Genomic DNA, 12797 nt, shown 5'->3' with positions numbered 1-12797 from the left:
GGCTCCTCCTTCCTGCCCCCTCCTCCATCCATCAGCGCCAGATAATTAGAGCAACAGCTTTATGATACTGTGCCCTGGGTGGAGCCCCTCATTTGAACCTCAAGCCCAGGATGTGGGTATTATTTATACTTGGTTCACAGTGCCAGGCTCAAGTGAGGTCAGTCTCAAGATGCCAAATAGGCAGGTGAATTTGGCAGGTGAACATACTGCCGCTGATTGACCCGTCTACCAGTCCTCCACGTAGCTCAGATCAGGGAGCTCCTATTTGCTCCAACATGGGCACTCCCCCACGCAAACTCCATCACCTGGCCACCGGACCCTGGAGGCGCACCCCTCCAATCTGCCCACCTTTGCCCTCTGGACAAATCCAGCTCCCCAGGTGGTGACAAATCCCAGGGCAGGCTTTTGCCACACCCTCTGGCTGTGCTCAGGCCCTCATCACTGTCCCCCGCGGCGAGACAGCTTCTCCTGGTCCAGGAGCACGAACTGGAGTGTCTGGTCACCCAGTGTCACCAGTGCGTTCCTCGGCGGAGGGACCGGGTTTTGTTACTGTATTCGGGACTGACCCGTGCTGCTTTACAAAGCGGGCAGATGCGCCTATTTCGTTCGGTCTTCACATCAACACCCTACGCTAGGAATTTGACTTTCTCCATTTACATTTGAAGAGTTGGGACCAGAACCGTGTCCGCTGCCGCACGTGACTGCCCCGATGCCGAACCTGGGGGCACAGTGCGAGCCCTCAAGATTCCCCCCCATCCCCTGCTGCCCGCCCACTGCAGACCCCGGAGGACCTCGAGCATGCGCAGCTCACCCACTGCGGAGAGGCAGAGCGCACGCGCGCCGTATTCCTCCTCCTGGGTCCTCCGACTACAACCCCCAGAATGCACCGGGCGCGGCGACTTTGCGCCGCTCTTTCAAACCGGCCAATCCACAGCCACGTCGCGCTCGCCGCGCCGCGTTTAAATCCGGGGCGGAGGCGCGGCCACAAGTGTGCCGCGACCGCTCGGAGTGAGGGTCTCGAGGTGGGCTTGGGCTCGTATTGTGGGGATGGCGAGAGCTGTAGTGGGCCGCTCTCCTCGCGGTCGGTCCAGGGCGGGAGGGCTGCGCGCCGCCCGGACCGGGCCTGGGCTCTGGCCGGGGGCCGAGGGGTCCCCTCGCGCTCTCCGCCGGGGCTGCAGTGATTACGGGGCCGCCCCGGGGGAAACCAAAGCCCCCAACAGTCCGACCTGAGAGCTGGGAATTTCGTTTTCCGGCGTATTCCGGCCTGGCTCGGACCGGCCCCGACCTGGGGGTGCGTCGCGGAGCGTCTCAGGCCGCATCTCAGGTGGCCTCTGCCGCCCATCCTCTCCCTGACCCGGCTCTCCCTGGCCCTGTCCGTGCTGCAGAGGCTGCTGCTGCTGGGCTTCGCTGGAGGTGAGGGCGCCGGGGCCTGGGCGCGGACACCTGCTCACCTTCTGGCCCCGTCCTCCCTGCAGTGACTCCCTGACTGCTCTCGCCATGGAAGGAGGAGACGGCAGCGACGTGTCTTCCGCCAGTCAGGCCGGAGAACCGAAGGGGGATGTTCCCGTGAAGGATGGTACGTCCTTGTTACTGCGGCGCTGTTGTTCAGGGAGCTCAGTGGGGATGTGGGTTGATGTAATGCTTCTGTGAGAGCTTACTCGTGTATTTATTCATCCGTGCTCTGCACCCATGACACTCATGGTCCCTGTCTTCAAGGAGTTTGCATCCCTCTAATTTCTTTATTTTCTGGTTTTCTCCATCCCCCTTCGCCCCCAGGTTTAAGTTCCATCACAGCAGGGATTCATACCAGGTTGTTTTTTACTGCAGTATCCCCAGTGTGGAGAACACTACCTGGCACTTCGTAGGCACTCAAATATTTGTGGAATTGGATTTTATGTTTTCTTTTTTTGTTCGTTTTTGGTTTCTGTTTGCTAAGACTTGTTTAGGGTCTTTGCGACCATGTTAGTGAGGGAGCCTGGCCTGTAATTTTCCTGTTTTGTTCTGTCCCTGTCTGGTTTGGGTGTGGAGGTGAGAGTACAGCCTCACCAGATGAGTTAGGGGCCGTGCCCTCTTTTTCTCTTGAAACATAATGACATCCTGTTGTACCTTTTATCCTTTGTTCCTCACAACACCCACACTAGGCAGATAGACTGGGTATCCGAGTAGCCTTAACACCTCCATTTTGGAGAAACCATCCTAGAGACTTTGCCAATCGTCATTGCTTCTTCATTGTATGTAGAAAGGTATTTGCTGCCGCACCCCTCTCCTCCTTCCTGTTGTATCCTGCTTTTCAAATATCAGTCCCCTTTACGTGTATGCTGAACCCCATTGCTACCTCTTGAGGACTTCATCCCTTCCGTCACCCTCCTTTAGTAGCCTTACTTGTTATGCTCATCATTGATATACAAAGACCTTCTGTAATCTCACTTGTCCCCAGATCCTCTGCTCCCTCTCCATTGCTCTGTGCCTCATTCAGAGCCAGACTTCAAGAGCTTTCTCTATTTGTTTTGCTATTTTTTTCACATCCTTCAACCCCTTCCAGCCCCTTCTGCCCTCACCGATCCACTCAAGCTACTTTCATCAGCTACTGACGACATCTTTGTTGCCTAATCTACTGGCACTTTTCTGTCCGCTTTTAATCAACCTCTCAATAACATTTGACCTTCACTCCTTCTGGAAAGTTCCTTTCCTTGGCTTCTGAGGCATCTTGGTTTTCCTCCTGCCTCCCTGGCTGATGCATCTCCATCTCTTTGCAGGCTCCTCTTTCTCTACCGTCTTCTGAAGCTGATCTTCCCCAGGACTTGGTCTGGGTCTCTTTGCAATTGCCTCCAAGGGGCTCTCAGACATTCCCATGGCCTTAAACCCCATCTGCTTTCTGATGGTGCCCACATTTTGTCTTGAGCACAGCCTCTTGTCTGAGCTCTGGACTTGTATATTCACCTGCCTATTTGGCATCTTCATGTGAATGTCTTGCACCTCAAACTCAGCGTATCCCCCCTGCCACCGCATTTTTAGCCTGCTCTTTGTCTTTCTCATGTGAGTAAATGGCCCCTCTAGTCACCCAGCTGTCCAAGATGTGAAGCTGCCACATTCATTCAATCATCAGTTACCGTCATTTCCACCTTCAGAAGATGCTTTTTGATCCATCTACCTCCTTCCAACTCCACCCAAATGCCACCACGTTGGTCTCAGCCACATTAACTCACCTCCACCTACTTAAGTATTTTGCACTTTGGCCAGTGTGTACATTTGTAATGTCAATAGATATTGTCTGCTTCCTTTCTGATACTCTACACAGCAGCCAGGTCACCTTTTAAAAACACAAGTTAGATCGTAACACTTTTCTGCTTGAAACCGTTCAATAGTTTCCTGCTGCGTTTGGATAAAACCCTCTGGGATCTGACCCTACCTACATTTCAAATTCCTCCAGCCACTCCGGCCTGTGACCAGTTTCTCAGACACTTTGTGATTTCCTCTGAGGCGTCCCCACCTCCATGTTGGCCTCTCACCACACTGCCTTTCACTCAGTGTTCCCACTGGACAGTGCACTCCTCCGGGAGCACCCTTGACCCCCTCTCTGCCTGGTACCTAGTGGAGGATGTGGCATGTGTTTGCAGAATGGACAAGTCAGCCAGCCCAAGGTCACTCGGAGCCAGTTTCGGAGCCTGGAGTAGAAGGCTTCGTCCCTGAGTCCTGGTCCAGGATTCCTTTTTCCATACCAGACAGTTGGAAGTTTCTAGCAGTGACCTATAAAATTGACTTCCTAGGTTCAGACATGTACAAAGTGAAATCTGTCTCCCTCTCCTCCTTGTCCCTTAGCCACTTATCTACCCTCTCCGAAGGCCGTCGATATCATCGTCTCTTCTCTTAGGTGTTCTTCCAGACCTACTTTGTGCAAGTGCAGGCTAATATGGATACAATATCAGTCCATTCCCCTCTTTTTATATTGCGTATAGAACCCTGTCCTGCATCTTGTTTTTTGTGCCTGATTAATCTTGATGATCTTTGCATATCAACATATGAAGAGTGTTACCCTTCTTTTTTGTGCCTAAGTAGTGTTCCTATGCGTTGTCCTGTAGTTTATCTCATCTGCTGTGGGTGAACATTTAGGTTGTGTCTAGTGTCTTGCTGTTACAGATACTGCTGCATTAAGTAACGTCATGGATGTCTGTAGGATACATTCACAGGAGTAGACTTGCTGGTCAGAGGGGATGTGCCTTTCTTGTTTCGGTAGGTAGTGCCAGGTACAGCTGTAGTAACGTACACCTCCCCCAGCAGCGTGTGAATTGTCTCTTTCTCCACAGCCTTGCCTACAGTTTATCAGACTTTTTGATTTTTGATAATCTAACAGGTGAAAAATGGAATCTCAGGGTAGATTTATTTTTCATTACTCTTATTTTTGAGTGAGGCTGAACTTCTTGTCATATGTTTAAGAACATTTCACTTTACTTTCTGTGAATATTTTGTGTTCACATCCTTTGTGCATTCTTCCATTATGTTGTTGGTTCTCTCAGCAGTTTGTAGGCATTGTTCATACATCAGCCCTTTATGATGTGAGCTGCACATATTCTTTCCCTGCTTATTGTTACTTCTAACTTTGCTCGCGGTGATTTTTGCCATACAGAGATTTAAAACATTTTTGTAGGGGCCGGCCTGGTGGTGTAGTGGTTAAGTTCACGCTTGGCTTCAGCAGCCCGGGTTCGCGGGTTCGGATCCTGGGCGCGGACCTACATATCACTCATCAAGCCATGCTGTGATGGCATCCATGTACAAAATAGAGGAGGATTGACACAGATGTTAGCTCAGGGTGAATTTTCCTAACCCCAAAAAAAAAAAATTATATATTGGACCATCAATCTTTTATTTTATGGATTCTACTTTGGTGTCTGAGTTAGACCTCCACACTCCAGGTTATAAAATAATTTCCCCATGGTTTATTCTTGTTCCTTTAAGGTTTCATTTTTTTCAATTAAGTCTTTGACTTATTTGGAATTTGTCCTGGTATAGTAAGAGGTATGGATCAAACTTTATATATATATTTTTTCTCCCAAAAGCTTATCTCTATTTATCTCAATAATTCATTTTCTCCTTTTATTTGATATGTTACTTTTATGATATGCTAAGTTTTCTTTATATGCATCTGCATATTTCTTGTTAGGTTTGCTCATAGGTATTTTGTATTTTTTGCTACTACTGTAAATAAGGTATTTTCTTCCATTGTATTTTCTAACTGTTCTTTGTAGATATGAAAGCTATTGATTGCTGTGTAATAATTTTGTCCTCAGCCATCTGCTTTTATCCTTTTACTATTTGTAATAGTTTTCATGTGATTTTCTTGTGTCTATAATCATAGCATGTGTGCACTGTGATCATTTTACCTCCAAATTCTTTCCTTGTCTAATTGTGTTGGTGAATGTGTCCAGAACAATGTTAAGAGTTGTGGTGACAGTAGATGTCATTGCCATGTGCCAGGCTTTAATGGAATTTCTTCTTCAGTTTTCCATTAAGCCTGATGCTGGCTTGTGGGTTAATTTACATGTAGATGGTAGACCTTGGTGCTGTTCTTCAGTGTTTCTCTGGTTTGTCTTTTCTCCTGGGTACATGATAAAAGTGTTCTTCCCTGCCACTTGAAGTTGGGTTTGGCTCAGGTGACTTGAAAGGTGGCCCATGAAATGGAAATGTGATATGTGCCACTTCTGGGTCTTTAAGAGCCAGTGTGGAATTTGCTCTTTCTCCTTTCTTTTCCATGAAGACCAGCAGTGTTCCCAAAGGTGGAGGCTCCATCAGCCTGGATTCTGGAGTGAGGAGGACATAGAACAGGGCCCCAGCCTGTTCTCAGCAGACATAGAGTTTGAGTGAGAAATACAGCTTTGTTGTTATAAGCCACTTGCGATTTGAGGGTTGTTTATTGCTTTAGCATAAGTTAGCCTGTCCTAACTGATAAAGTATATTTGCTTGTGGCTTTAGAAGGAATGCTTCTGATGGTAGCCCATTAAATGTAATTTTGGCTTTTGGGTTGAGATGGATACTTCCTTAAATGATAAAATGTATCTATTACTTTTTATGAAGAGCTTTTAAAGTCAACAGTGTCTGTTGCATTTTATCATATGCCTTTTCAATGTATATGGAGACAATCATGGCTTTCCCTGTAGGTCTAGTAATATAATGATTATGTTACTAGATGGTATAAAATTAAAGCATCCTACAGTCCTGAAGTCCTGGATGAATCTCACTTGGTCATGATATATTCTTCTTCTTCTTTTAATGTGTTATTGGATTCTGTTTGCTGGTATTCCTATTTAGGAATTTGATGTTGATATGAGACTGATCTGTAGCTTTCTTTATAGAGCAAACTTGATAGGCTTTTGGTATAGTTATGCCTGCTTCATAAGTAAGTTGGAAGGTTTCTTTTTTCTATCCTTCAGAGCAATATAAATAGTTTTGTAATGATTTATTCTTTAAAGATTTGGTAGAATTATCTTATGAAACTATCTGGGACTTGTGCTTTTCTGGAGAGAATAGCCCTTTAAAAGATAAATTTGTCCGATTATTTTATAATTGAACTATTTAAGATTTTTTCTCTCTCAGAGTCAGTTTTATAAATAAATAAATTTAAATAACTTAAATACAAAAAATAAACTCTTATTCTAGAAAATTATCCATTTCAGTCAAGTTCTTAGGTTTATGTGTGTGGAGTTAAGGAAACTAACTTATGAATCTTTTAATTTCCTCTGTCGCTGATTATTTCTCTTTCTCTTGTGCATTTGTGCTTTCTGCATTCTCCTTGATTAGGTAATTCGGACTAATTGAACTGACTAGTTAGGACTAATTAGGATATTAGTAAACAGCCATGTATCGCTTAACAATGGGAACACATTCTGAGAAATGCATCGTTAGGCGATTTCGTCGTTGTGTGAACATCATAGAGTGAACTTACACAAATCTAGGTGGTATAGCCTACTACACACCTAGGCTATATGGTACTAATCTCAGGGGACCACCATTGTGTATGTGGTCCATCGTTGACTTAAAAGTCGTTATGTTGTGGCGCATGACTGTATTTTTCATTTTATGGTTTTGATAAGCTTACAGCATTGTTTATTAGGATCAAATAAGATATGATTTGTGAAAGTGCTGTATAAACCTTACCGTATTGAAATGTCGGTTCAGTGCATTTTGATAAATATTTGCTAAGTGTCCAGACCCTTAGCTGGCCATTGGGGAATTTGGGACAGTGTTAGACATTTGCCGTTTTGGAGGAGCTTACAGTCTGGTTGGGGCCACAGAAGGATCAAGAGACATACACAGAATAGTGAGGGAGGTACCGTGAGGGAGGTCAGGTCCAGGTGCTGTGGGAGCCCGCGGGAGGGGTGGGAGTGGAGTGTGGTGTGGGAGCCAGAGGAGGGAGCAGCTGTCCCAGCAAAGGCACCCACTAGCCCAGAGCCTGTGGTCTGTTAGAGGGGGTCGGGCTTGTAAACAGACAGGGCTGTTGAAGGCACTAGGGTAGAAATATGGACAGGGGTACAAAGTGCAGTTTTATCTGGGGGTCCAAGATGGACTCCAGAAGAGATGACAGTCAGCAAATACATATGGAGTCCCTACTGTGCATTTGAATAATATTGAATCTGCTTTTGAAAGAGGAATAGGTGTGTTGTAGTTTGTAAGCAGGGAATTTAATTCTAGGGGAGCTGACACAGGTGGTCTTTTGAAAATATTCTGTACCTGAAAATGACTTACCTAGTGTTGAAAAGCTAGTTAAATGACTCAGTGAATGCATTTTAGATTATATCTTAAAAATAAGGACTTAGGCTTTTGGGGCAGCTTAGCAAACAGAATGGCTGATGCTATTTTAAAAAGAAAAATGGAAGAAATAATATAATCTAGATTCCCCTATGAAAATGTGACATTTAAAATAATGATAAGTTACACTTCGGGGAGTGAAATTTCATAATAGTTTTGATTGCTATAGAGACTGGTAATGTTTTCTCTGTATCAAGCCCAACCCTAAAATAACCGTGGACTTTTTTCCCCCAGACATTCTTCTTTTGGCTGATGAAAAGTTTGACTTTGATCTTTCACTGTCTTCTTCAAGGTAAACAAACGAGTTTTCTTCCCTTGCCTTGGGCCTAACCACATTTGGTAAAGTCTTTCATTTAAATGCCAGTGTTATTAATAATCCTTTTCTTTTAAAATAGTGCAAATGAAGATGATGAAGTCTTTTTTGGACCTGTTGGGCATAAAGAAAGATGTATTGCTGCCAGCTTAGACTTAAATAATCAGATTCCTGAAGAACCTCTTTTGCCAGCATCTGAAAACTGCTTCACTTGGAGTCCTCTCACTGGGGAAAAATTTGTGGAAGTTTATAAAGAAGCTCACTTGTTGGCCTTGCAGATAGAAAGCAACAGCAAAAACAAGGTGGCCCAAGCTGCCAAGCCTGAAAACTCTTCGAGCCAGGGTGTGGAGAGATTCATACAGGAATCAAAATTAAAAATAAACCTCTTTGAGAAGGGAAATGAAATGAAGAAAAGCCCCAGGTCACTTAAAAGGGAGACATACTACTTGTCAGACAGCCCCTTGAGGGGACTGCCCCCCTCGGGAACCCAGCCCCCACCGCGCGTGGCCCTGCACAGTGCCCCTGCCCAGGCCAGCCTCCCCCAGAGGCAGGGGCCGCCACACTCTTCTCGTTCTTCTTTGCCAGTGGAACCAAGTACTGCTCACCCTCCGAACCAGGCAGTGACTCAGAAAAAGGTCATCAGCAAATTGCTGCCGCCCCGAGCTTCGTCTGTTAGAGGGAAAAACATTCACTTGGCCATGGAGCAGGTAGACAACACTGCGCACCAGAACATTTGTCTAGGGAACCGGACGCTCCCTTGCTTCTTAGCCCTCTCGGTTTATGCCCTTTAATGGAAACTTTTATGTGGTTTTCCATTACATGGGGAGAAACTTGGAGATTTAGCTGCCCTGAGAGCTCAGAAGCATAGGAATGGGAAGTCCGTGAAGAGCGCTAACCACGTGGGAGCTGGGTTTGGGGTGGATGTGGGCAGGGCTGTCTTGCTACTGTCATAACTTAAAAACACTTCCTCCTAAAGTCTGTTTGAAATTTTCCCTTCTGTTTTGTTACAACTGGACATTCTACCCATTAGGGATTTCATTTGCATTAACAAGCAACTTCTTTGAAAAATTCTCCCTCCTGGAATGGCAACTAGTCATCCTCCCTAACTATGACTTAGTTTAGATTGCTTTCCTCCCAGGCATTAAGTGGATGAGCTGTCCTGGGAAGTGGCAGTGGACAGGTATGCCTTTGGGGTGCGGTCATCCAACTCTGGGTAGCTGAGGGTCCTAGAGGCTTGTGGGGGAGGGCACTTTGGTCAAAGAAGGTACATGTCAGACGATGGCTGCTTCCAGGTTTGCCTGATCTGGCTCTGTGCTCAGAGGAGGAGGGGAAGCTCCTACTTTGGAGGAGAGGCAGCAGAGAGGCCCTGGAGGAGCAGGTTGGAGCCTGCCCTGCACTCTTTCCCAGCTCGGCTCCTGGCCCTGGGCAACAGGCTTCAGCTCTCAGCCAGTTAGAGAGGAGTGATGCTTTGTGGGGTTGTTAGCAGGTTTAGGTCAATGCAAAATGCCCAGCAAGGCCTAGACATTCCTTTTTCCCCTCTACAAGCACGTCTCGTGGACCACATGACTGCCTACTATCAGAACGCAGAATTGAACCAGGCTGAAAGTGCGTCTGCCACGCAGAGCCCTGCATCGAGGAGGCATGTCAGCCATCGCTTTCCCTAATTAGCTGGGGTTGTTCCTTTAACCATACAAACTCCTTTTTCTGGAGACCATGTGGACATAAATTTCTAAAGTGATCTTTCTGGAATGAGAACAACATAAGTCCTGTGTGTAACACGTGGAGTCAGGGCAGCGACTTGCGTGTGTAACACGTATACTCGAGCAGGGGGTTGTGTGTGTAATATATGGACTCAGGGCAGAGGTTGTGGTATAATTTTGGCTATTCTGGGTCCTTTTGTTTTCCTGGTCTGAGGTGGTGATCTGGTGCCAGAGAGCTGAGCTTTTGATCAGTGAGGTGTTAGCTGTACAGCTGGGTGGCATTTTGAGCTCACTTGGGAACCCCCCCACCACGTGCCACCTTGTTTCTATGGGAAAAGTTATTCGCTTCTAGAGCAGCTCACTGGCGCACCTTCACTGGGGTAAGATGGCCTCTAGAAACGACTGGACCACTTGATGGTACTATTTAGAAATGTGCTTTCAAGACAGCTGCTAGGATGGCTGTAGTAAGAAGAACAAAATAAAATAACAAGTGTTAGTGAAGACATGGAGAAATTGGAACCCTCATGCATTGCTGATGGGCATGTGAAATAACGCAGCCACTGTGGAAAGCAGTTTGGCAGTTCCTGGAAAAGTTCAACATAGAATTACCATATGACCCAGCAATTCCACACTTTGGTATAGTCCCCAGAGAATTGAAGACATGTCCACACAGAAACCTGTGCACCAATGTTCATAGCAGCATTATCCTAATAACCAAAAAAGCAGAAACAACACAGTGTCCATCAACTGATGAATGGATAAATAGAATGTGGTCCATGCATACTGTGGAATATTCTTGGCAATAGAGAAATTCAGTATTGATACATGCTATAACATGGATGACTCTGGAAAATAGTATGCTCAGTGAAAAGCCAGACACAAAAGGTCGCATATTGTATGATCCCATTTATATGAAGTGACCATAATAAGCAAATTACTTTATAGAGACAGAGCGTAGATTAGTGGTTGACTGGACTGGGAGGTTGAGGGAATGGAGGGTGACTGCTACTGGCTGTAAGTTTCTATTAGGGGCAACAAAAATGTTCTAAAATTAGATTGTGATGATGGTTGCACAACATGATGAGTATACAAAGAACCATCGTGATGTATACTTGACAGTGGTGAATTTTATGTGATGTGAGGTATATCTCAACTTAAAAAATGATGTAAAGGGAAAAAGTTACTGCTTCATCTTTATGACTTTATGAGCTTCTATTGCTTCTTATTAAACTCTCCATGGATTGGTTCCATGAATGCCCTCATACCTAAATGTCTGGAATTTATTCTTTGTTTGACTCTGCTGGCCAAAAAAAATGGCTTTCCTTACTAGATGAAGAAGATTTATTGCAATTGAGCAGCTTGTCTGGTAGAGGGAATGACCATTTAATGAATAATTCCTTTCTGTACAGCATTTTACAATTTGTAATAAGAACCAGTTTCCTCGTTATCATCCTTAAATAATCTTGATTGAGGAATAGCTTTAGAGGCTCTCGCACTTATTAATGATCTGTCTTGGTATTATTTTACCCTGTCTTTAATGAGGGAGCAAACTCAGTCATCGTTTTTGTCTGTGGTAATTTGGTGGAGGAAGTGAACTGTTGTATTCCCTTCAGTCTCGTTGATGAATGAGGAACATGTGTAGCATTGGGAGGATGGATGGTGCCTGCAGTTGCTCTAAACTGAAGCCTTAGTGTGTCTGTACATTGTTAAAGACTGGACAGCTCTCACATTTCATTTTCAAATTTTTCAGCTTACTAAAGAGAAACCAGCTAGTCCTTGCAGAATGAAAATCCTAAATGAAAAGGAATCCCACAGGGACATGCCACCTGACAAGCCCAGCACTGCCCAGGATGTCACTAGCTTGCCAGCGAGTGGAAGCCACTTGGTCCAAGGCAAGCGGTCACTCCCTGTTCCAAGCAAGGTGGGTTGTCTGGGGCCGCAGGTGGGCTTTGGCTTATGAGTGAAGGGAATAAGACGGCAGCTTTGTATACGTGGGATGTGTCTTTTGATTAAAATCAGGGTTAGGAAGGTTGACGGAATGCCCTATGAGAAGCAGCTTGGTGAGATGCAGAGAACGCAGGCCTGGCATCTGCTGGAGGCTGGCCTCTGGCCTCTGCCACTGGGAACTCTGTGGGTTGAGAAGAGTCAACCTCTCGGAGCATCCATGTGTCTGTGATGGCAGAGGTGCTCTCTGCTTCCCTCACAGGGCCCTTGAGCAGACGCGATGGGATGTCGACGCTTTGAAGACTGCAGCTCCTCACAGGCAGAGAGACAGCCGCCCACATCTCTGCCATTTATTTTCCAGCATTGGTGGTCAGACTGAGCTGTGTGTACTTGTAAAAATGGCCGGAAGCTGGGCCCTACAGCTGCTGACTCAGCTGGCCTGGGTTGGGCCCCAAAATCTGCAGTTCAGGAAGCTCCCAGGTGTGCGTCATGCAGGGCTTTAAAGATTACACTTGGAGAAGTACAGCTCGACCTGTTTCTTCTTCAAATTCAAGATGATAATCATTAAATTATTAAAAATTACTTTAAAACCCTTTTGCAGAAATAAGTAATGGGTACATAATGAAATCTTTGGTGATTCTGTTTTTTAACGTTTTGTTTCAGTTGGGGCTGAGGAAAACCCTGTTAAAACCACCTGGTTGTGCTGGCAGCCTCGAAAGAAAGCCCTCTTCCTTGGGGTGTGTCTCAGGCATGACATCCAGTGTGTCTGCTGCTCCAGCAGCAGGCAAAGGTGAGGCCGGCCTGTATCTCGGGGCTCAAGGCAAGGCCTTGAGTGCTGTCCATTCTTCTGAGACTATCTTCACAGAACCACCTAGGGTCAGCAGAAGGTTCTGGAAGGCTTGCTGTGGTCTGGAGCAAGGGAGACTGTGTCAGGGTCCCTCAGGGTGCTTCCCCTGCTCTGAGGAGAGGCACTCGCAGAAGGGCGTTTTTAGTTTAGGGTGGTCCAAGCAGTCGCGACGCCAGCCTGAGAACACAGAAAG

At 46.0% G+C, this 12797-nt stretch overlaps 1 protein-coding gene across 1 annotated transcript in view; it reads left to right on the top strand.

Annotated features, from left to right (window-relative positions):
• The first annotated feature begins 977 nt into the window (after positions 1-977).
• Positions 978-12797, top strand: part of GTSE1 (G2 and S-phase expressed 1) — a 28567-nt gene continuing 16747 nt past the window's right edge. The window contains exons 1-6 of the mRNA XM_087448735.1: positions 978-1022; positions 1476-1576; positions 8035-8092; positions 8196-8820; positions 11564-11734; positions 12421-12547. Of these exons, the coding sequence (XP_087304861.1) occupies positions 1498-1576; positions 8035-8092; positions 8196-8820; positions 11564-11734; positions 12421-12547 (1060 nt within the window). The 5' untranslated portion in view covers positions 978-1022; positions 1476-1497. The remainder of the gene's footprint in view (positions 1023-1475; positions 1577-8034; positions 8093-8195; positions 8821-11563; positions 11735-12420; positions 12548-12797) is intronic.

Source organism: Ceratotherium simum, chromosome 25, assembly GCF_057802395.1.
Source record: "Ceratotherium simum simum isolate JZ-2026a chromosome 25, ASM5780239v1, whole genome shotgun sequence".
In the NCBI taxonomy this organism is placed as follows: domain Eukaryota; kingdom Metazoa; phylum Chordata; class Mammalia; order Perissodactyla; family Rhinocerotidae; genus Ceratotherium; species Ceratotherium simum.
This window is presented reverse-complemented; position numbering and strand designations above follow the sequence as displayed.